Source organism: Adiantum capillus-veneris, chromosome 17, assembly GCF_014529385.1.
Source record: "Adiantum capillus-veneris isolate H3 chromosome 17, ASM1452938v2, whole genome shotgun sequence".
NCBI classification, from domain to species: domain Eukaryota; kingdom Viridiplantae; phylum Streptophyta; class Polypodiopsida; order Polypodiales; family Pteridaceae; genus Adiantum; species Adiantum capillus-veneris.
The window spans coordinates 98,648,537-98,673,955 of NC_140947.1; the positions used below are offsets into that span (position 1 = coordinate 98,648,537).

General features: G+C 44.9%; 1 protein-coding gene across 2 annotated transcripts in view; it reads left to right on the forward strand.

Annotated features, from left to right (window-relative positions):
- Positions 1-25,032, forward strand: part of LOC147437764 (uncharacterized) — a 38,753-nt gene extending 13,721 nt beyond the window's left edge. The window contains exon 2 of one of the 2 annotated variants that reach the window (XM_086487236.1): positions 24,640-25,032. In XM_086487236.1, the coding sequence (XP_086343362.1) occupies positions 24,640-24,671 (32 nt within the window). In that variant the 3' untranslated portion in view covers positions 24,672-25,032. Of the gene's footprint in view, positions 1-23,783; positions 24,202-24,639 lie in introns of those variants that run through there. The other variant, XM_086487238.1, reaches the window with a different exon arrangement.
- Positions 25,033-25,419: the final 387 nt, after the last annotated feature.

Consider the following 25,419-nt stretch of genomic DNA (forward strand, 5'->3'; position numbering starts at 1 on the left):
TATAAGGTTTTATTGAGGTTTTGGGCGGGTTCTGACCAATTTTAAAATATGCCTATTAAGTGGGCGGCCACTTAGGAAATAAAGCAACAAAACCAGCCAGCAAATTCTCTCTCCCTATTTCGAGCAGAACAGCAACCAAAAAAAAATAAAAATCTCTATGCGAGCAGCTATTCGCGCCGTGGCCAAGGAGCTATAAAAGCACCGCATCCCCTCACTGAAAGGAGTTACCAGCGTCAGCAAGAGAAGACTCTGCCACCAGATAACGCAAGAGATCGCGAGACTACGAAGCACGGAAGTCGCTTTTCCCGCGCAAGAGCGACAGGTATCTATTGTGGATTCGCCATACGAATTGTTGTCGCTTGTTTGCGTGTGTTTGCAAGTACTTCATTGTGAAGGAGAAGCGAGAAGGCTTCGGCCTACGCTTGGGAATTTCGGGAACGGAAATTGTCTGCAGAGTCTCGACTCCGAGCACATATGACAAATGGATTGAGAGCTCGTCTCTCGGATTTCCCTTACGGGAAGGAACGACCATCTAGTCAGAGATTTAGAACGGAGGGGTTTTCTCCGGTTCTTGTGCTTGTAAAAGGATTCTCCCTAATAAAGGATTCTCTTTAAGAGGGGGGACCAGCCCATCTTCTGGTCCCCAGTACTGTGTCGATCTTCTCACTCTCTCTCTCTCTCTATTTATTTCTCTCTATATCCTTTGGCTTCAGTATTAAGTGATAAATTCTATTTATCTGAGTATATTTTATATTGTTATGCACTCCCGTTTGTGACACACATCCTTCTTGCCTCTCAACACCCGAGGGACCTTCATGTGATGCGGAAGCTTGTGCGAGGCTTGAGCCTTGAGACGGGATGTCCGATGAAAGGGATGTTTGGAGGGATGGAGCTTGAGAGAGAGGGATGGAGCTTGAGAGGTTGTGGCTTCAAGCTTGAGAGAGAGGGTGAGAGTGGCTTCAAGCTTGAAAGTGAGGGGTAAGGAGTGAGCTTTTAAAGAAAAAAAGGAACCCCCTCCCCCCCGTGCGCGAGAGTCTCGAAATTTGAAAGTTGAGAGCTTCAACCTCCCTTAAACGGCCAACTCTCCCCCTCTTCACGCGAACGGCTCCATCTTTGAATTTTTGCCCATTCCGTTCCGGCCGTTCCCGTGTTACATTACGACTCTGGAATGTTTCTGCGTTCCCGTCATCGTATCGACAATGTGACCTGGTTGGAACGCCGTTTCGATACGGCAAGGGGCCGTTTTGTCCGTTCCCTGTTACTATGATGATCAATCACTTCCGCTGCACATTATATTGGTATCAGAGCTCTTTGGTAGCGTCCGGTATCATCACTCGAGAAAAGAACCTAAAGAAACTATCAGATTTTTTCAAGAAAGAATCTTCGTGTCCCTGCCTCAAACTTAATAGCCCATCTTCGTGTCCCTGTCCTGGACTTAATAGCCACTCCCACCCTTAGTCCATCGTGCATTGGGTGCGCTTCTGTCTTCATCCCTTTGTCTTAAGGGCCATTAAGCCATAAAAGAACCACATTTTTTTGTTGCTTGTTTGAGACGTAACCCAAGACCACTCGGGTGTGTCAATCCCTCTAATATGTGTTTGTAACAAACTTGGACACTCCAAGTCAAGATTCTACCGCGACACAGCAGAGATTCACTTCAAAAACAGTTCATAGTTCACATTGATTCGACACGGCCTGACGGTATTCTGTGCCTAGAGATATTGGCCGCAAAGACTGGCGCCCCTTTCAGTATTTCTTTTTGTATTAATCTGTGCTCAAAGTACAAGGGAGTGGGAGGGGTCTCACTCTCAGACTTTGCGTCTAGATGCTACGAGGAGTGGGAGTCCAAATCACTTATTTATTCATTACAAGGGATGCCAAAAGCAAAGCCCCAAAAGATTTTAGTTTTTAAAATAGGCTTAAAAATAAAGCAATTTATCTCTCAAGCCTTGCTTGAAAATTAAAGCAACTAATTAAAAAGCTTCTCCTTGCGTAGAATTTGCGTAGAGCAAAAAGCAAGCGTCCGTACTGCTACTCGCAAATCACGGAGGCCCGTACGCTCAGGCTGCTGTCGCAAATGGCATCGCAAATCACGGGTTCAGTACACTGCTGCCACGTGGCAGTGCCGCCAGTCGGGGAGGGTGAGCCACGTCACCAGTTTGTGACATACCCCCCTCTTGAAAGCATTGTAATCGCCCTCGATTACTCCTGCAAAACAGACATAGGCCATAAACTGTCTTAGCAGACACTGACTGTTAGTACCGACGCACTAGGAACACACATCTAGCACATGTACCGATCGACAATCACATCACAGGACATCACTTGACATCACATGACAAATCACATTCAAAAATTTATTCGGATCTCACACCATGATGAACCGGCAATGTATTTAGCAATCGCATCTAGATCCACTTGGGACCTCATAGATGCCTGATTAACTAATTCTTATTGCAACCATGTCTATCGAGGTCTTTGAGATCGAAATGGTGCAGTCATTTCGTTTATCAGTTCCTGCACTTAAACAAGTCAGAACAAATCAGTACTATATTATCGGGAATTCCAATTCATAAAGTCATCTAGCAGAATACTGTCAGCTCACAGTATCCCTGAAACTCAAAAGAGACATCAATGACCTTAGTATCAAAAATCGGGGCAATCTGTTGATAAAGGAGTGGAGCGACTCCGCTCTTGTACATACCCGTTGCACCAAATTCCGCCCAAGCTGTTCGGGGTTCTATTTGGAATGGACTATGCTAAACCAAATACTTCAAGGTAAAGGTTTCAATTTGAGGAGTATCTGCCAGGTCCTCCTCCATCCACTTCACATCTAATGCGGGATAGTTCTTGAATTTAACCAAGAACCGCCTTATCATTTTACCTTTTACCTTTCTATCTTTATGTGCCAAAATCTGTTTTGGAACGAGTATCTCCTCGTTTTCCGCTACTTCAGGTTGCTCATCAGGCTCCCCATTATCGAGCACATCGCCTTTAAAAGGCTTCAGGAGACTCACATGAAAAGCATTGTGAATCCTCCAAGTATCGGACAGCTTCAATCTAAAGGAGACATCATTTATCTTTTTGGAAATCTGGAAAGGTCTATAATATCTCATGCTAAGCTTTGGCAAAAGCTGCTCCTTTCCCCTTTTCTTTCTCAGGCGTGCCTTCTCAAAACGTAAGAGCACCCAATCGTTCTCCTTCAATTTCAAATTGCGAGGATGTCGATCTGCCGCCTTTTTGTGTCTTTCTTGAGATTTCTCTAAAGCCTCCCGGACCTTGGCAAAAGCTGTGTCCAAGTCCCTCGTGTACTGGTCGGCTTCAAAAATCTTATCTTTCGTGCTTAAGAAGGGTGGAACCTTCGGAGCACCTTCAATAATCTCCAATGGCGCCTTCCCCGTCGAAGAGTGTATTGTGTTATTGTAGGCAAATTCCACCAAGGGCAAATATTTTTCCCATTGAGTCTTCTGATCCGAGATGTAAGACTTTTATAAATCCAGTACGACTGAATTTGCAATTTTCGATTGCCCATTTGTCTGTGGGTGGAAAGATGACGAGAACTGAAAAACCGCGTGTGAATGTTCTCCCAAATAGCCTTCCAAAACAAACTCGTGAATCTGGGGTCTCTGTCGGAGAGAATTGTCTCAGGCATGCCATGTAATCTGAATATTTGGGCATGAACAGTCTCGCCAAGTTATCCGGCTTGACTGTCTTCTTCACTGGAATGAAATGAGCTTGCTTGCTAAATCTGTCAATAACAGTCCAGTTACCATCGTGTCCACTCTGTGTTTTCGGGAGATCAAAAATGAAATCCATTGCAATATTTTTCCAGGGGCAGGTGGGTATGGGTAAAGGCTGTAACAATCCCTGTGCTTTATGCCTGTCAAACTTGACCTTCTGGCATACCAAGCAATTGCGTACAAAATCGTCAATGTCCTTCTTGAGTCTCGGCCAAAAGAAGTATCTCTCCATACCTTTCAAGGTGGTAGCAATGCCGCGGTGACCTGTAGATGGTGGATAGTGGCATTCGGTTAAAACCTTTTCCCTCAACGGCTGTGTAATGCACAACATCGTTTTCTTCATCAAGTAGCCATCCCGAATGGAATATCCCGCTACTACCTCCCCATTCTGTATTCGACCGAAATACATCTGCAAAATCTGGATCTGTGGCATACTGATCGATCATATCCTCGAAACTTCTATGGTGTATTGCGGAAATAGCCAGAACCAACGGCTTCCGGGACAAAGCATCTGTCACCAAATTCTTCTGTCCCTGCACATGGACAATGTGGAATTGAAACTGTGACAAGATGTTTGCCCACCGTATTCGCTTTTCCGATAGCTGCTTTTGTGACAAGAAGTAGCGTAAACTCTTGTGATCTGTGAAGACCGTAAAATCGGCTCCGAGTAGGTAATGTCGCCATTGAGTAAGAGCATGGATAACCGCCAAAAGCTCTCTCTCATATATCTGTGGTGTCAATTCCGGCCTTGAAAACAATCGGCTCTCGTAGGCAATGACATGGCCTTCTTGCATTAAGACCGCACCCAAACTACGACCACAAGCATCACAATATACTTCAAATGACTTCCGCAAATCCGGCAAAGTCAAAACTGGTCATGTAGTCAATTTCTCTTTCAATGTCCGAAAGACAGTCACTTTTGTGGGTCCCCACGAGAAAGAGACTCCTTTCTGTGCCAAAATATGCAAAGGGGAAGCAACCTCTGCAAACTTCCTAATGAACCGTCGGTAGTAAGAACATAAGTCCAAGAAGCTTCTAACTTCATGGACATTTTTCAAATCGGGCCAATCACGGATAGTCTCTATCTTGGCCGGGTTCATCTGCCCTCCTGCTGTTGAGACGATGTGTCACAAAAAATGTATTTCTGGTAGTCACTCTTCTTTGCATTGATCACCAACTTGTGATCTTGCAATGCGTGAAAGACCTTTCGCAGATGTGCTCTATGATCTGCCTCATCCTTGGAGAAGACAATAATGTCATCAAAGAAAGTGCCCACAAAAGATCTGTACTCTCTGAAAATCCTGTCCATCATTCGGTTAAAGGTTGCTGGAGCATTGGTAAGCCCAAATGGCATCACCAAAAACTCGAATAAGTCGAAAGTCGTCCGAAAAGCTGTCTTGTAGACATCTCCCGTTGCTATTCAGATCTGATGATATCTGCTCTTCAAATCGATCTTGCTGAAACAACAGGATCCCTGTAGTCGGTCTAGCATATCATCGATCCTAGGAATTGGAAATCTGTTCTTGATGGTGATTTTGTTGAGAGCTCTACAGTCAATGCACATTCTCCAAGATCCGTCTTTCTTCAAAACCAACAACAGCGGAGAGGAGTAAGGTGAAGTACTCGGTTGGATAAGACCCTTTTCCAAGAGGTCTTTCACTTGGTTCATAATCTTTTCATGTTGGGCTCGGCTCACACGGTAAGGTGGCCGGTTTGGTGGTGTGCTTCCAAGTATCGATCAATGATATGATCCTTAGGATGAGCATGTGACAACTCGCCTGGCAAGCCCTCAGAAAAGCAATCGGCATGAGTGTGGAGAAAATCTTGGCGTTCTTTTTCTAGAGCAGACATATTTGTCCTATGATCATCATTCAACTCTTTCAAAAAGATTGAGTAAACAAACAGATTGGATTTCATTAATTTTGAAACGGCCAAAGCCGATACAATAGGGATAGACTCTCCCTTAAGTTTCACATCAAGTACAATGGTTCGGCCCTTTTCTGTAGTCAAAGTCGCTTTTCTCGCCCGATAGTCGACCACGGCGTTGTTCTTATGGTACCAGAGAATTCCCAGGAGGACATCACTGAGAGACTGCACGGACCACCACTGGATGGTGTCCTGGTCGGAGGTAACTTCATCCTCCGTAAAAAATGCAAGCCAGGCTGCTGTCCATCAAAAAACGCAATTGCGAGGTGATGAAAATGCTGCTGTTCAGTGATTTTTAGCGTGCTTGTACTCTCTTGGAATGGTCCGCAGCGGTGTAGAGGGTCCAGGGAGGATGGTGAATCCCTGGCACAACCCCAAGTGGGCTGGAAACAGGGACAACAGCAGTGGTATATGGTTGAAATCTGTCGATTTGAAGAGGAACAAGACCGACAAGGCACCGGATGCCAAGGCTGGGAAGGTGGTGGCAAGATTTGGGGTGGGGTTGAAAAGCTGAGCGCTGCCCTCTTGCTGCTAAAACACAGCAGCTGTCCAAAAAACGCAGATTTGGATCAAAAACGCAAATGGAGAAGGGGCATTTCTGGTGAGGAAGAGGTCCAAGCCGTATCGCTAGCATAGGGAACAACAGATTTGAATGTTGCTTGCAAAAAACACAGATGGCAAAGCATTCCGTCACGATGGAAGCTGTCTAGAAGGTGGCGCCATCCCCTCTTGCATGCAAATTGCAGAAACGTTGTTGTTCAAGGAAAATGTTCGCTAGTCTTCTTCTTCTTGGGAGGGAGCACTGTTGCGGAAGAAGCGTCTTAACGCTAGCGGCTGATACTATGAGAGAGAGAGAGAGAGAGAGAGAGAGAGAGAGAGAGAGAGAGAGAGAGAGAGAGAGAACACAAATGCTAGGTATGGTGGAAGAGGGGGCGATTAGCCCCCCATGACTACCAGATAATCGCCCCCGATGACTACAAGAGTAGAAGACCCAAATAATCAGATTTTGGAAGTGGGTATCCCCTTGGGCCCTCAAATAGGTGGCCAAGGGGAGGTAGGGCAATGCCAGATAAAATTTCCCACGACCCAACAAGAAAATGATATATGGAAATATATGAGGGCGTTCGGACAAAGGAGGGCCGCCGGCCGGCCCCAAACTCGGGCGGTCGAACCAGGTACAACCTAGACCATGGGTGGTCAGCTCAGAGACATACTAGCCGTACAAGTATGCTGTAGACCTATGTGAAGAAGCAGAGTGGTGTAAGTCTAACATCGATAACACATTTGGAGAGCATTGGAGGTCCTACTGAGGATTACTTTTGGTCGAGGTTTTTGTTGCTAATTGGATTATTTTCTTATTTTCAATGATTAATCTCTTTTTTAGGATATTTTATTATGTGCACTAAGAACTGTTAAAAGATTGTAGCTACAGGAACTGCCATCAAGAACGGACAAACTCTGTTGTGTCATTTGATAGGTGACGGTAAACATCGCGAAGGAGTTTCCGTAAGTTCGGTGGAAAGGGCCGGGTTAGGAGTGCCCCTGATGCGTCACATGATGGGTGATGGGTGCATCAGTAAGGGGGCATCCCGTAGGCTAAGGAGGAAATCCGAACTGAGTAAGAAAATACGCGTAAGAACGCAAGCACAAGAATAAAGATGGGTTCAATGAAGCTTTTTACGAAAAGCAGGAACAATCGCGGGAGGACAGATGTTTTCCCGCGAGGAGTCTGTGTCTGCATTGCATCTGTGTCGTGTCTTGCACCCGGGGATGCCTGGAATGTGTTCGTGTAGCATTGTTTTCATTAACTAAGTGAGTTTTTAAAGTTTGAACAGGTTCACACTTTATTTTATTAAAGTGGCCGATCACTTTTAAGTGACCAGGCCTTTATTAATAAAATAAAGCAAGTCCCTCAAAAAAAGGCAGCGCTAAATAGCTACGCAGGGGGGGGGGGGGGCTGAATTTGCGATCTTTCTCTCTCCTCTCTCTAGGAGCGCCAGGCTCTGCTTTTTGGGGGCCCTTATTCCCGCCGGGTGCTAGGGCCTATAAAAGGATAGCCAGCGTTCAGTTTCTGAACGAGCTGGGAGCAGCAGAAAGTGGTAGCGCTAGGATTCTGGAGTAGAGACTGGCGACGGAAGTTGCAAGTGTTCGCGTGACGACTGAGTACGGAGGTCGATTCTCTGAGCAAGGAGCGACAGGTATAAGGTGTTGATACGCATTGAGAATTGTTGCTTTGTGTGGTTTGTTTTGCAGGAATCTCCCGTCTTACGGGAAGGCCCTTAACGGGAAGTACGGCTTCACGCCTAAGTCCCTTACGGGAAAGTACGGCTTCGCGCCTAAGTCCCTTACGGGAAGGAACGGCCTTGTGCCCAAGCCCTTTACGGGAAAGCACGACCTTCGGGTCTAAGGTTATAGAACGGAGGGGTTTCCTCGGGTTCTCGTGCTTGTATAAGAATTCTCCTTGAATAAAAGAATACTCTTAACGGGGGGGGGGACCAGCCCATCTTCTGGTCCCCAATACTGTGTCGATCTTCTCCCTTCTCTCATGTTTGCAAAGTATTATAATTTTCAGATTTTTTTAAATGCTCGTGTACGCTCCCGTTTTGTGACAGTGGTATCAGAGCTCGGACTCCTCTCTTTCTCTGCAAAGAAGGACGATTCCGGGAAGAACGGGAAGAACCATGCCAGGCCAAGGGAGAAGCGTTGAAGAGGAGCTTCAACAAGTGCAAGCTCAGCTTGCTGATTTGCAATAAATCTTACTGTTGCCAGACGTCCAAAAGCTTTTGGGGGGAATGAAGAAAACGAATGGAACTGATGCAGCCAAGCATCCAGACAACACTGTTGCGTGAGACCACAGGAGGCAAGAGAAGAAGAACGTGCCGAGGTGCACAAAGGATCTTCGAATCGGAATGAATGGCCTACTTCGAGGAAAGGCCAGGAAAAAGCGCTCTCTCTGCTAGACGAGAGCAAGGACATCTCTATCTCATCTCCATCTTACTCTCCAGATTATACTTCTACTTCTCGATCATCTCGTCAGAAGAAGGAAGCCGCTACTACTGCTACTACCCTACATCAACCTAAAGATAAGCCTCGATTCAAGAAGCATGGTCGCAAGTCTCAACATCGCATGAGAGTCTTCAAATCGGGCGACAAGGACATCAAGTTCGAAACCTACAACGGACGGAGAGACATCTCCAAAGCACTGTCCTTCATCAGACAGTTTGAAGTTGCCTTTACCAATGGGCACTTCACAGAAAGATCCAAATTACGCCATGTGAGGATGCACCTCAAGGAAACGGCAAGTAATTGGTGGTTAGCCAAGATTCTGGAAGGTTCTCAGGCCAGAACTTAGGAGAGCTTCAAATCTGAATTTTATGAACAATTTCTTCCACCCGACTTCGAGCAGGACATACGGAAGGAATGGGACTGGCTTGCTCAGAAGGAACATGAAAGAGTAACGACTTATGTGGACAAGTATTGGTCGGTTCTTCTGAAGGTCACTCCCTTCATGAAGATTGCCGACGAGGAAAAGAAACGAAAGTTCGAAGCGGGTCTCCTACCGTAGCTTCGAAAGAGTATGAAGGTGTATCCGCATGATACTCTTCAGAGGATGATGGAGTCAGCAATCATTGCTGAGGATTTGCACTCAACTGGGACGCCCAGAAAGATGGAGCATAGCACTTACCGTGCAAGACAAAGAGGGGTCTACGATGACCAAGGGGGCCAAGGAAGAAAGCGTCCTCCATCTAGGGTCGATGATCATTCTAAGAAGCCAGAGGGCACTGGCAAGCGAACTAAGTATCTTTCTCCTACTCAACTTCAAACTTTCAGAGAGGAAGGAAGATGCTTCTACTGTGGCGAGAAAGGACATATGAAACCGGATTGCCCGCTAAAGCAGCAACGGCAAGAACATGCCTCTACGAGGCAAGAGAAAGCAAGGAAGGAACCCGCACCACCAAGCTCGAACTCAATTCCAGATGTTCAAGGAAACACTGAAACGGAGAAAGGGAAGCGTCAACTTCTGAAGGGCTGGGGGTCTTTGAACAACCAGCGAGTACTGATTCTTTATGATCCAGGATCCACGGATAACTTCATCTCCCTGGATACTGCGGAACGTTTGTGCCTCACACCGGCTCAACTTGGCACACCGGTTACATCCGGATCGGCATTCGAGGGGTTGACAACCAATGCAACTCCCGTGCAAGGACAACTCAATCTTTGGATTGGCGAGTACAAGGATCGCGAATCATTTTTGATGGCACCCATCGAGGGATGTGATATCATCTTGGGTATGCCATGGCACTTCCACATGACACCTATTCCCGATTATGTGGAAAAGACCCTCACTTTTGCTCATGGGGGTAAGAAAATAAAGATTCATGCTGATGCAGGAGATTGGCAGTTCCCAATTGTAAGCCATATCTCCATTAAGAAAGAAATGAAGAAGTGTGTTTCTGCTTACTTGATTTTTGCACATGAGAAGGATAAAACTAGTAGGGACTCTCTCTCTAGTTTGGAAATTAAGCGTCTTCAATTTATTGAAAAGTACAAAGATTGTTTCACGGAAACACTTCCTGATGAACTCCCTCCGGTACGCCCGAAAGATCACCGCATAGATCTCATACCGGGTAGCTCGCCTCCCAATCAACCCCCTTATCGGGTAAGTCTTGCTCAACAAGAGGAAATTTTGAAGCAAGTCAACGAGCTTCTAGAGAAAGGGTTAGTACGGCCAAGTGCTTCACCCGACTGTTCTCCAGTTCTACTGGTGCAGAAGAAAGATGGCACGTTTCGAATGTGCATAGACTATAGGTCTTTAAACAAGATCACAGTCAAGAATCGCTTTCCGATCCCTCGGATTGATGATATACTTGATAAGTTGCAGGGTGCAAGTGTCTTTAGTCACATATACTTAAAGAGTGGGTATCATCAGATACGGATCGCCCCTGAGGATGTCCATAAGACTGCTTTCCGCACAACCTTTGGACTATATGAATTTTTGGTAATGCCTTTCGGCTTGACCAATGCTCCTGCGACGTTCAATCGCATGATGGACCGCATTTTCAGCCCGTATTGAGCTTTTACGGGAGTATTCTTTGACGACATACTCATCTTCTCTAAGTCAGAAGAGGAACATCGGAAGCACTTGGACTTAGTGTTTCAAGAATTGCGAAAGCATGAGTTGCATGTGAATGCAAAGAAGAGCGAGTTCTTTCTCTGAGAGATACACTATCTCAGCCATATAGTCTCTCACAATCAAGTGAGTATGGATCCTGCCAAGATCAGAGTGGTAGAAGATTGGCCTATTCCCACTACGGTACATGATGTACGTAGCTTTCTGGTATGTTCCTATTATCGAAGGTTTGTCCGAGGATTTGCTCATGTAGTAGGACCACTTCATGATTTGACAAAGAAGAAGTTTCCTTTCAGATGGGGATCGAGACAACAAGGAGCTTTTGATCGGCTCAAGTACTTGCTAAGCCATGGACCTATTTTGATAGTGCATGACTTAAGGAAACCATTTGAGGTTCACTGCGATGCTTCTGGCGATTGCATCGGAGCAGTGTTAAACCAGGAAGGCCATGCAGTGGCCTACGAAAGCAGACGGCTTAAGCATGCAGAGTTGCATGCATCAATCTACGAAAAGGAACTCGCGGCCGTGATTCACGCCTTATCCAATTGGAAACACTATCTTCTAGGAGCGGATTTTGTGATCAAGACTGATCTCCAGAGTTTGCGGTATTTTCTTACGCAGAGGAAACTATCTGAGAAGCAGATGAGATGGGCAAACTTTTTGTCTATGTTTCACTTCCAGATCCTTCACACGGCTGGGAGTAAGAATGTGGTCGCGGATGCATTGTCTAGGCGGCCAAGGGTGAACGCTATCACTTCGGTGTATCACCAAGAATTAGAAGCACTACCAAATTTGTATCCGAATGATCCAGATTTCTCCACCATTTGGGGAAAGCTACATCGTGGAGAGAATGAGTTTCCCTATTCCATTCGGGACGGCTATCTCTACCACCATCAGGCCATATGTGTGGCAGAACCATTAAGAAAGAAGATCATGGATGAAGCACACGCTTCGCCTTATGCGGGACATCGGGGTATTCTCCCTACGACCTTAGCAATGGAAAGATATTTCTTTTGGCCTAGCCTTAAAGCAAACATTGATAAGTATGTCAGGGAATGCTTGGTTTGCCAAAAAGTGAAGTATGATCGGCATAAGATGCTTGGGTTGCTACAACCTTTGCCTGTGCCTAATGAACCTTGGGAAGTATTGCCATGGACTTCATCATGGACCTCCCTAGAACTCAGATTGGAAATGACGCGATCTGGACCATTGTGGACAGGTTTAGCAAGCAAGCACACTTTATACCAGTCAAGAAAACGATCAAAGCAGATCATATGGCTAGGGTCTTTCTAGCACAGATCTTTAAGCATCATGGAATGCCTAAGTCTATTGTGAGTGATCGAGATCCTCGCATGACAGGAAATTTTTGGCGTGCCTTGATGGATAATCTTGGTACGAAGCTGAATTTTTCATCTGCCTACCATCCTCAAACGGACGGGCAAAGTGAGATAGCCAATTCCACAATATTGGATATGTTAAAAGCTTATGTGTCAGACCGGCAATCTGACTGGGAGAAATATTTGCCTTTGGTCGAGTATGCGTATAACAATACCATACACTCATCGACGGGGAAAGCACCTTTCGAGATTCTCTATGGTAAGCCTTTGCTTCCACCCATCCTTTTAACTAAGGATAAGATCTTTGCAGCAGATGAATTTGTCCGGGATTTGGGTACAGCCTACGGGCAAGTTAGGAGAGCTATTCTACGCTCTCAAGAAAAGCATAAGAAAGCTGCAGACAAGCACACTCGACTTAACAGTCGGACAGTTAGTCTTACTCAAGTTTGAGAAGGCAAGACTTAAGAAACAAGCGTCTCCTAAGGGGAAAGTGGTAAAACTTTCTACCCGTTATTATGGGCCGTTTAAGATCATTGAGTGAGTGAATGATGTCACCTTCCGATTAGAGCTACCGCCTAATTGGAAGATCCAAAATGCTTTCCATGTCAGTTTACTCCGGCCGTATGTGGGACCGCCTCCAAGCCAGCCTAGTGCTGAGGAACCCCCTGAGGTTGAGGAAACAGAAGAAATACTCCAACTGGAGTAGATAGTAAGTCATCAGGAGCGGTCTCTCAAATCCGGAAAGATAACACGAAAGTATTTGGTTAAGTTTAAGAACTATTCGAATGTAGATGCTCAATGGATGATGCAGGAGGAATTGGCAGCTTATCCTGAGATACTGGAGGTATATGTCCAAGCACTACAGTTGATGTCAACTGTTTAGAAGCCAGAGGGATATTGCTAATTGGACTATTTTCTTATTTTCAACGATTAATCTCTTTTTTAGGATATTTTATTATGTGCACTAAGAACTGTTAAAAGATTGTAGCTGCAGGAACTGCCATCAAGAACGGACAAACTCTGATGTGTCATTTGATGGGTGACGGTAAACATCGCGAAGGAGTTTCCGTAAGTTCGGTGGAAAGGGCCGGGTTACGAGTGCCCCTGATGCGTCACATGATGGGTGACGGGTGCATCAGTAAGGGGGCATCCCATATTCTAAGGAGGAAATCCGAACTGAGTAAGAAAATACGCGGAAGAACGCAAGCACAAGAATAAAGATGGGTTCAATGAAGCTTTTTACGAAAAGTAGAAACAATCGCGGGAGGACAGATGTTTTCCCGCGAGGAGTTTGTGTCTGCATTGCATCTGTGTCGTGTCCTGCACCCGGGGACGCTTGGAATGTGTCCGTGTAGCATTGTTTTCATTAACTAAGTGAGTTTTTAAAGTTTGAACAGGTTCACACTTTATTTTATTAAAGTGGCCGGTCACTTTTAAGTGACCAGGCCTTTATTAATAAAATAAAGCAAGTCCCTCAAAAAAAGGTAGCGCTAAAAAGCTACGCAGGGGGGAGGGGGGGGGCTTGAATTTGCGATCTTTCTCTCTCCTCTCTCTAGGAGTGCCAGGCTCTGCTTTTTGGGCCCTTATTCCCGCCGGGTGCTAGGGCCTATAAAAGGATAGCAAGCGTTCAGTTTTTGAACGAGCTGGGAGCAGCAGAAAGTGGTAGCGTTGGGATTCTGGAGTAGAGACTGGCGACGGAAGTTGCAAGTGTTCGCGTGACGACTGAGTACGAAGGTCGATTCTCCGAGCAAGGAGCGACAGGTATAAGGTGTTGATACGCATTGAGAATTGTTGCTTTGTGTGGTTTGTTTTGTAGGAATCTCCCGTCTTACGGGAAGGCCCTTCACGGAAAGTACGGCTTCACGCCTAAGTCCCTTACGGGAAGGAACGGCCTTGTGCCCAAGCCCTTTATGGGAAAGCACGACATTCGGTCTAAGGTTATAGAACGGAGGGGTTTCCTCGGGTTCTCGTGCTTGTATAAGAATTCTCCCTGAATAAAAGAATACTCTTAACGGGGGGGGGGACCAGCCCATCTTCTGGTCCCCAATACTGTGTCGATCTTCTCCCTTCTCTCATGTTTGCCAAGTATTATAATTTTCAGATTTTTTAAGTGCTCGTGTACGCTCCCGTTTTGTGACAGTTTTCTACTCACAGCTTGCACCTTTACAATGTGGATTATGCGGCACAGGTGTTGTGCTCATGTATGACTTTGTGGGTCACTGTAGAGAGTTTTCCAGCACAGTTTTGTGCACTTTTGCTTTGTATGCAAATGCGCACAGGTTTAGTGGATTTTTGGACACGTGCAGTCGCCCATAGAGCCACTCGTTCAGGAGTGAGCGATTTGCCAGGGGTTTGACAGTTTCATGTATACCATTTGTGGATCTGTTTGCTGAGACACCGAGTGTCTGTTTTCATGCGGTTTTGGTGAGATATTTTGACTTGTTACCGAGTTTTCAAGAGAAACTCTATCGGATTTTTCCTAGATTCTCACCATGTTTTATGCGTATCTACAGTTTTCTTGCGTATCTATAGTTTACTTTGTGATGGTTTAGTGGTTGAGTTTGACTCCTACTTTGACAGGTTTGTCAGTTTGGACACAAGTTTAGTGTTCTTGCATCCACTCTCGCAAGAGTGAGAGTTGCATATGCTCATGTGACTGTAACAGACTTCGACACTCCAAGTCGAGAATCAATCGTGACAACACCAAATAACCACTTCAAAACAGTTCACAATTCACAATAGATTTGCCCTGGCTCGACGGAGTTCCGTGCCTAGAGATATTGGCCCCAAAGACTGGCGCCCCTTTCGGTATTTCTTTTTGTATTAATCAGTGTTCAAGGTACAAGAGTGGTTGGGTCTCACTCTCAGACTTTGCGTCCAAATGCTTTGCAGAGTGGGAGCCCAATTTACTTATTTATCTGTTTACAAGGGTTGCCAAAAGCAGGGTTCCAAAAGCTTAAAATCAAAAGCTTGAAAATAAAGTAAAGGCTCTTTTTTCTCACAAGCTCTCTGGAGCTTCAAAAATAAAGCAAAAGATTCTCTCTCTCTCTCTCTCTCTCTCTCTCTCTCTCTCTCTCTCTCTCTCTCTCTCTCTCTCTCTCTCTCTGTGATAATTTGCGTAGAAAAAAGCAAATTCTGCTGCAGAAATGCAGCTTCGCAAATTTCGGAAATTCTGCGGAAATTGTTTCTGCAAAAAACGGGATTCTGTCGTACGGTGCCACGTCATCATGTCTCCGCAAATTCCGGGATCTCCCCTGCTGCCATTAGGGTTAGGGTTAGTGTTTTCGCAGTTTTAGGATTTTTGGCAGATTTTAGGGTTTGCAGGTTTTAGGGTTAGGGTTTTCCAGAATTAGGATTTCAGCAATAATTACGATTTTTGCTCTTGAGCAGCCATGTCATCATTTTGTGACGTACCCCCCTCTTGAAAGCATTGTAATCGCCCTCAATTACTCCTGCAAATTAGACAGAGGCCATAAACCGTCTTAGCAAACTCTGACTGTTAGTACCTACGTACTAGGAACACACATCTAGCACATGTACCAATCGACAGTCACATTAGACGACATCACAGGACATCACTAGACATCACAGGACATCACATGACATTCAACATTCATTCGGATCTTAGACCATGATTTATCGGCAATGTAGCTAGCAATCACATCTAGATCCAGTCGGAACCTGATCGATTTCCGATTGACTAACCCCTATTGCAACCATGTCTATTCGAGATCAATTAGACCAAAATGCTGCAGTCATTTCGTCTATCAGATCCTACACTTAAAAAGAAGTCGAGAACAAATTAGTATCATTTCAGGAATCCCATTCCGAGGAATATCTGCTAGGTCTTCCTTCTCCATTCACTTCGCATCCAATGCGAAGTAGGTCTTGAATTTAACCAAGAACCCTCAATGGCTTTACCTGCTTTCTTTCTTTCTGTGCCAATTCCCGTTCGGGAACGAGTATCTGCTCGTTTTCGTCCAATTCGAGTTGCTCATCAACAGGCACATCGCCTTCAAAAGGCTTCAAGAGACTCACATTAAATTTTTTTTTTTGTGAGTCCTCCAATTATTTTGGCAGTTTCAATCCAAAGGAGATATCATTTATCTTTTCGAAAAACCTCGAAAGGTCCACACTATGTCATGCTAAGCTTACAGAGAAGCCGCTCCTTTCCCCCTTTTTTTTCTTCGAAATTTCTGCAAAGCGTTTCGTATATAAAAAGAAATACCGAAAGGGACGCCAGTCTTTGGGGAAAATACTTTTTGGTACGGGACTACACCGGGCCGTGCCGTCTTTGTGAACTGTTTTGAAGTGAATCTCTGTTGTGTCGCGGTAGAATCTTGACTTGGGGTGTCCAAGTTTGTTATGATGGTATCAAAGCGCGATCGATTTCTCTTCTACCGAGAAATTCTACCGGGAAATCCGATCCTTTTCTCGTGACAGACACGGATTCCAACAAGAATTAGTCGACTTCTTTTGCATCTGCTAATGCGGGAGGAGATCACGAAGAAGATTCAACCGAATTAACAGAGGAAGAGTACGGGCCACCTCGGCCTACTCAGTACGAACTTCAAGAGATGGAACGTCGACAGCAGGTTGACGAGTGCACAAAGCAGATGATTAAATTTACGAAGGACCCTCAATTTGCAAAATTTTTGTCTCAGCAATCCATCGTTGAAGTGCACACTTAATGGCAGAAAGCCATTGGATCACCTATCAAACCGGCAATCAAGAAACCTCCTTCTCCGAGGATGTTTAGAGAACAAGAACTATAAGAGGTGGTTTAGACTCAGATCAGTCAACTTTTGGATGCGAACAATCAATCCAAAAAGCAAGTGAAAAAGCGCAAGAAGGGGACTGGCTACCGTGGTTATTTGGGCCGTCAATCTTCTTTTGCATCTGCAAGAAAGACGGAAGAAGCGTCTACGCTTTGAAGGACTACCCATTTCTTCTTCTTCTTCTTTCGACAATTCTTCTAGCTCTTCTAACTCGAGCGATGAGGACAGAAAGAGCAAAAAGCGAAGCAAAAAGCAAAGCTTTGGAAAGGGCAAGAAAAAGGCAAAGAAACCCAAAGTTCGCCCAGTTTTTGACAGTCCTACAAAGCAATCATCCTCTGACAGTTCGGACTCCGATGACCATATATGTTTTATGCAAAGAAGAAGCATTTTTATAGAGCCAACCAATATGACTTCCTCGAAGACAAAAGCAAGAAAGCAAAAGAATTTAAAGAAGGTGGACAATTGATTAAATTTGAATCCTTTTCTAGGGCTCCGAGAGGCTCCGAGGGCTTTGGCCTTCATGTAGCAGTTTGACATAGCCTTCTCTAGAGGGCACTATTGAGAGCACTCCAAGATTAGGTGGGCTGCATCTTTTCTTAAAGGCAATGCTCGAACATGGTGGTCCACTCTTTTTCTGAGGAATGAAGCTCCTTTCAAGCGGTTGAAATTCAAAAGGCTCTTTATTTTGTCTTGGTTGACCCGAGAGTATGAACGGGATATACAAACCGCTTGGAACCATCTTCAGATGACCAAGGGAGATTCTTTGGACGCTTATTGCGAGAGGTTTTGGGACTCTTTTTGTCACGTGACACATCCCAACCCTATGTGTCCGTGGACAAGCTACACCATAGCAGGGTTCCCGTCAATCAAGTCAGTTTAGATTAGCAGTGATCTGGCACTTTTGCGAGTCTATTCGTAGACCGTGCATGCCCAGTCACTTAGCAATAGATGCATATCCTCCGGTTACACACAACATGATCATCAGTATTCCCTTCAGAATCCATCAGATTTAGTCAGGGGAATTTTCCAGTGCATTTAGCCTATTTTCCCTATTTTTGGTTATTTTCACTTATTATTTTTTAGTGACTTTCCAACAAAAGTAGGTAGGGCAATTTTGCTGAGTTAATATATAAGCAAACCCAAGTTAGCTCTTTCTGGCAGAAGAGGCAGCAGGAGCTTCCCGCTCAACAGGCAACTTCTCAGCAGTACCTCCCCCAGCACCCCTAGCGTTTTTGGATAACCATCTTCGCTGGGCCTTTCCAGATCTCAGGCATTCCCATCCTCAGCAGATCACCATCGCCATCCTCTCCCCATCTTGGGCGTTTTCTCCCACAGCTAAAGTATCGCCATCAAGCTTCTATGCTGGTGTTTTTCCCCCCTACAGCCACTTCAGCCAATAGCGTTTTTGGACTCAGACACTTCAGCCCATGCAGCGTTTTTGACTCAGCGACATCAGCCAATCACTAACGCTAGTACGGCTGCCCATTCCAGCGTTTTTCAGCAATGATAAACCTGCAAATATCAGTGTTTTCAGCATGCGACAGGAACCCTAAAACGCAGCCAGATGGTGTAAGATCCTCAGCGTTTTTGTCATCAGCATGAACCCCGACGAAACCATTTATTTTCAGCCATAAGGACAGCAATAAACAGTCATTTTCAGCCACCGAAACAGCCATGAAATTCTGCAAATAGAAGATCCCAGATTTCATCCCTAAGTCGTCGTCATCAGCATAGTCCAAGTTGCATCAGTCCATTGCATACGCATTGTACACCTTTGTGCAATCAAAGTAGACCACTCTCGTCGACGAGAGTGGGGCCTTCGGAGGAGGGTTTTGCAACCTCTCGGGTGTCGTATCTCTTCTCTCTCCTTCTCTAAGTCTCATTCACTTGCACGAACAATATCCACTCACTTTGTTCGTGATCATAGCACACTCCATAAAGACGGAAGGCTCTCTCCTTCCCTAAGAACTAAAAGGAACCTTGAGCAATATAGATCACTAATCTTGAGAAAATACAACATTCATTCCGCTGCACCTTACACTTTTCTACCAACCTCTTCATTTAAGAAGGTCTCTTCTAAGAAACAGATTGAGCGGTTTTGCTGCGGGCACCCTACAGAGATCTGAGAGACTACTGCCTTGAACAAAAGTCAAATTCTATTCAAGAATTAATGGGTCATGCGAAACGGGGTTTCTCGATACATTTGGGAAATTTGACTCACCCCATTGATGAGATTCTGACTCAGAGAACCCGACACTGATGAGATTCCGACTCAGAGAACCCGACAGACCTGCAACAATGAAAGTAGAAAGAAAAAGAGTTCCCAAGACAAGAAGGATAAGGATACACGATCCTGGCTCACTCTTCGAGAGAGGGCCAATTATATCAGAGAGGGGAACTGTTTTGGTTGCGGGGAACATGGGCACATCTCCGCAAAGTACCCCAAAAAGGCACAACAAGAACAACCTGAAGACATGCGAGAGAGTTCGAGAGTAGCAAAGGAACGTGGCAGAAAAGGCAAGATGAAAGCAAGACTGGTACCAGATTGCATGGGTACTGACCCGAGCCTGATTGATCAAAGTACAGAACTTTGACGAGCTTGGGGCAAAGTGAAAGATCAAGAAGCCCTGATTTGCATGGGTACTGACCCAAGCCTGATTGATCGAAGTACAGAACTAGCTTGGGGCAAAGTGAGATAAAAAAGCCTTGATTTTCTTCGATGGAGGAGCCAAGGCCTGCTTCTTTTCACCGGAATTGGCGGCGCGGCTGGAGATTACACCCGATAGGATGGGACCACCAGCAGAGGCAGTTCTAGCGGCACCCAGATGGGACATAGCCATTACACTTCTCATTAGCAAACTTCGGTTGCATTGTCAGGGGTATTTGGGGCAGGAGGACTTTTACATAATGCCCTTGGAAGGTTGTGACGTCCTCCTAGGAGTCCCTTGGTACCATAGGAACAACGTTGTGGTCGATTATCAGGCAAAGAAAGCGACTTTGACAAATGAAAAGGGCTGAAAAACTGTACTTGATGTAAAACTGAAGGGCGAGTCCGTCCCTATTGTATCGGCTTCGGCCATTTCCAAATTAATGAAATCGAGTCTCTTTGTTTACTCGATCTACTTGAAAGAGTTAAATGATGAACACAAAACGAACATGTGTGAACTTGATAGAGAACGCCAAGATCTTCTCCACACTCATGCCGATTGCTTCTCTGAGGGCTTGCTAGGTGAGTTGCCCCCATCTCGTCCTGAGGATCACACCATTGATCTGATTCCTGGAAGCACACCACCGAACCGGCCACCTTACCGTGTTTTCCGAGCCCAGAATGAAGAGATTATGAACCAAGTGAAAGACCTTCTTGAAAAGGGTCTTATCCAGCCGAGTAGTTCACCTTACTGCTCTTCAATGTTGTTGGTATTAAAGAAAGACGGATCTTGGAGAATTTGCATTGATTACAGAGCTCTCAATAAAATCACCATCAAGAACAGATTTCCGATTCCAAGGATCGATGATATCTTGACCGACTTCAGGGATCCTTTTGTTTCAACAGGATTGATTTGAAAAGCGGATATCATCAGGTCCGAATCGCGCCCAGAGATGTCTACAAGACAGCCTTTCGAACGAGCTTAGATTTGTATGAATTTTCCGTGATGCCTTTTGGCCTTACCAATGCTCCAGCGACTTTCAACCGAATGATGGATAGGATTTTCAAAGAGTATAGATCATTTGTTGGCACTTTCTTTGATGACATTATATATAAGTCTTCTCCAAGGATGAAGTAGAACATAGACACCATCTGTTATAGGTCTTTCAATCATTGCGAGATCGCAAGTTAGTTATCAATGCCAAAAAGAGTGAATTTTTCTTGTCGGAGATACACTTTTTGGGACACATAGTCTCAACAGCAAGAGTACAAAAGTATCCGGCTAAGATTGAGACTATACGTGATTGGCCAGATTTGAAGAATGTTCATGAAGTTAGAAGCTTCTTGGGCTTGTGTTCTTACTGTTGGCGGTTCATTCGAAAGTTTGCAGAGGTAGCTTCCCCATTGCACATTCTGACACAGAAAGGAGTCCCTTTCTCGTGGGACCCACAGAGGTGACTGCCTTTCAGACACTGAAAGAGAAATTGACTATTGGACGAGTAATGACTTCACCGGATTTGCAAAAGTCATTTGAAGTATATTGTGATGCTTGTGGTTATCGTCTGGGGGCGGTCTTAATGCAAGAAGGCTAGTGTTTGTTTTAAACTTGTCTTGTGCTGATTTGAATTGTTTGACTCTGGTTTCAATACAGGTGTCAATGATTGGTCATTTGCTCCTGGTTGGAGTAGTGAGAAGTGATGTTTGTGAATGTTTGCCCATACTCATGGCTTGGACCCTTGTGGTTATTTGCGGGGAGACTATTGAATATTTGAAAAGTGCTATTTTTACTCATGGCCCGGACCCTCGTAGTTATTTACGGGGGGAGTACCTGGATTGTTATTTATGGGGGAGTATTACGAAGTCTGAGTAGTGGTTATTCTCAGCACCTCCAAGCGACATAGACTGCGGTCTGGGGAGCGTTTGGTTGTATATCTCATGGCCTAGACCTTTTTAGATTAGTTGCGGGAGGAGTAATGAGGGAGTCGTTGAACAACTCATGGCCCGAACCAAGATGGTTGTATGTTTCAATGTCTTGCAACATGCATATGTGAGCATTTGTGTTGCATTGTGATGTGCCAACCACTGAATATTCCTAATTCGGTGAGATTGCCTGGGTATGTAATTCTAGTGCATCGAGATATCCGTTTCATATTGCTACGTCGGAGCTCGGATGTGGAATGAGAAAACTGATTGTCCCTCGGAATGTCCCTTAGAATGACCTTCGGAAATTTTTGAGCTAATTTGAGCTGTTTTGCAAATATACGGTAATCGCGGACGAGTACTCTTCTTTCCGGAAGGGGGGATGTCACAAACTGCTGATGTGTCAAGCCACTAAGGACCTGAGCCGACTTGCAGATCCCGACCGAGGGGCTAAACCTTAAGAGGAGGAGGAGAAGTCTTACCAACTATAGATCCTCGTGGAGTGGGGTAATCTTTAAAAGAGTCCCTAACCAACTTATGAGGTCCCCGTCCGGATGGGGCTCCTAATAAAATAAAGCAGGACCCACTCTCACACACACAAAGAACAAGATGCGTAAAAACTTGTTGACATGGCAGTTGTACGGATGCTCGCAATTTACGTTGACAGTGCCACGTTCGGTGACGTGGCAGCCTGTATGGACTTCTGCGAATTATGCTGCAACTAGCTGACATGGCAGGGGTACGGATTTTCGTGATTAGTGTAGGCAGCTTTTCAGTGCCAATTTTTGGACCAGATGCTTTTAGAGTTGAAAGCTTTTCATGTACTGTTTTTAGATGGCATGAGGGGGCCTTTAAATGTGCAGAGGGCTCATACTCTGGCATGTTCCCTCGCGTGGAAGTGCAGAGCAGGAGTACCGGCATTGTACTGAGTTCCAATAGTATAAAGAAATACCGAAATTGGCGCTAGGGTTTGGGGCCAGTGCTCTCTTGGGGTGGAACTCCAGCACTCCCCGTCTCGTGTATCGTGAACTCTCTTTCGTTTAAAAAGTTCTCGTCTGTTCTTTCCCGTTTGATGAAGTCTCGAAAGTGTTCTCCAAAGGATTATTCCGGCCATTCGTGTAACGGGTGCCACTCGTTGACTTTATCTCACGAGCTTCATCAAACTTTTCCTTGGAATAAAGCTTCTGCTTTTCTGCGATGGCCTTGGTCTTCATTGCTGAGTTGATCAAAGTTTTGACTGCCTCTGCCATCTCTCGCAAACCTTGGGAATCGGATGATTCTTCAAATACTTCGCATCGTTCAGATCCTTGGAGTATCTGGGCTTCTTTATCTATAGCTCGTGCATCCTCATTCATGCGCTCTTGTGCGTATTTTGTTGGATCTGTGGAGAGATTGATCATGGACCTAGATGTATGGAGGGGGATAAGTGTGAGAGGCCTTCATTTTGAATGCTTATGTCGACCGAGGACGACCATCAAGTGTGGAGAGGACCTGTATAGACTTGCCAGATAGGTTACTGCTCCCGCTCTTTCTTTGCTTTATTGATCACGGGCTACTTTGATAGATGCAGACTTTATCAGTCTGAGAGAGGGATTGTTTCACATATAGCTGAGATTGTTGCAGCTATCCAGACGATGGGCATGCTGTGATTCACGGGAGATGACTATGCTGTTCCATTTTTTGATTGGTCATTCAGATAGATGTCGTTTGGTCCGATCATTTAGGGCTCGGAGTCTCCTTCACAGGTCCCTGATTGCCTATCAGTGTGTGTGCACTTTTGGCAAGTCGCTGCAAGTGCTCTTGTGTGGGCGCAAAATTGCTGCCATGTGTGGGTGGGGCCTGGTGGTATGCGAAAGCTATGTTTGATTTCTGTAGGTGTGCTCCTCTAATAGCTTGATTCAAGCACAAGGCTGATGCTGATTTATGGCTATGAGCATCATGCAGGGAGGAAGTATTTTTCCAGCATGTTTGTGTAACGTAACACCTTAGAACGTAACACCTTAGTCTTGGGTTGGGCAGGTTGTGTTATAATTGGAGGTCAACCTTTCATGGTGGAACCGGTTGCAGAAGTAAGGGTTAACGTTCTCGGTTATATTGTTTCTTTAGGGTGTTTTTGGGACCATGGTGCTGCATGGGAAGTGTGTGCAAAATTAGCTAGCCGACCTCTTAAATTAACTTAAAAATACCACTAAGGAATCACTAAATTTCACACTGTATCCATGTATTCCTGGCGTATTGTAGTTAGTCAGCTCGTCAGATTGGTGAGCGCCTCTGTTTTACTACTTTCTTGTTTTTCATTGACAGGTAGCTAGTTCCGACAAGAGCATTGGAATTTTCATAACTGCCAGGCTGACCTTATTTTCAACTTATTGAAGACCCAAGTTTCTGATTTGGCGTGGTTCTCATTCAGAAGCATCATTTTGGTCCTTAGTTGTGTATGTTACAGCAGTGCATAAATGGGGGTGTTGTAAGAACAATCTTGTGTATACATGCAACCTTATATACAAATTGTAGAGGGTTTCCAGAAACTCTTTTCACAAATGCCTAGAAACATTCAGGTAAAGCGTCTTCTTGACAGATTCTTTCTTAAGAATTTTTCAGTGGAGGTTGGTCGTTGTGGGAGTGTTGTAGGGCATATAACTTGTTTACAAGAGAATGTTCTCTTGTAACTGCTACCTTCGTTTGTTTTGCTAGATAAGTACGGGGTGGGTTTTATAGTTCACCTCTTGTCCTCGCAACGCTTTTCTCTATTGGTAGTTTTTGACTGCGTAGAGCATTCTGGCATTTTGGACAATCCTGTTGGCTAAAATTCCGCATGAATGTGGCATAACTTAAACCCGTCGCATGAGTGAACAAGATTTCTTTATACAAAGGTGTTTGTGATGTAGTTTGGACATGCTGCACGAAAGTGACGTGATGGATGTGGGTTGGGGGAATTCTCTTTTTCTTTTTTGTTGGGGGAGGGGTGTGTGTTTGTTCTATCACAGTTGTCATTTTTGCATGTGAGTGTATTATGGTAATTAGGTTTGCATGGAGTACCATGATAACTGGTATCGATCGTTGCATATGACAAGTTGTGTTTTGTGTTTTTTTGACAACAATCGACTTTCAACTCCTAATAAGAAATTCTGGATTTGGCTGAAATCTTGAGGCTTAACAGCACCTAAACTGGTTGAGGAATCGGTTCCTTAGCGATGGAAGCTTCATAGACATTCTTGCATGCATAAGCATGTAGTGTGCCTTGCAGGACAATCAATGTCTCCACTATCCTATCAGAAACCTCTAGGACTTTCTTTTGAGCCATCATGCTGTAAAGTTACTCTTCCGGCCAAAACTAGCATTTTTGGAGGTCAACAAGTTTTACTTAGACGTTCGTGATGACAGTAATCGAGGCTCAATGGACAAGCCTTTTAGAAAGAATAAGAGAGTAAAAGCAATATTGGGATTGAATGAATTATTCTAAAAAAGGGAGTTTGATACACGGAGGATCATTTGGGTTTGGTTGCAGATAAAGAAAATGTTGTAGCAACCTATGGCACAACAGAATGGATTCTTTTGTTAAGAGTGATCAGTGTATGTAAAGTTGCAAAGAATTATGTTCATTTTCATCCATCTTGTTTTTGAGCAAAGTGTAGTCTATCTTGTGACGGTGAGGTATAGTCTATTTTGTTTTATGTGAGGTGCCATGTAGAAATTCGTCCCTAACTTTCATGGTCTTGCCTAGGTAATAGTGGCATACGAATGTGGTGTCTGTTTCAATTTAAGTGGAAATTGTGGTCAAAAGGATTTTGTCGAGCTTGGTTAAGCACTTTGCTTCAGCACTCCTCCAGATGATAGGGAGGGTGCCCCATTGATTGGAGGGTAATCGCAGGTGCCCTTCATGATGACGGTGTATTGTTCAGGGGTGTCAAATGCTACTCGCAGTTAATTGTAGGCCTTG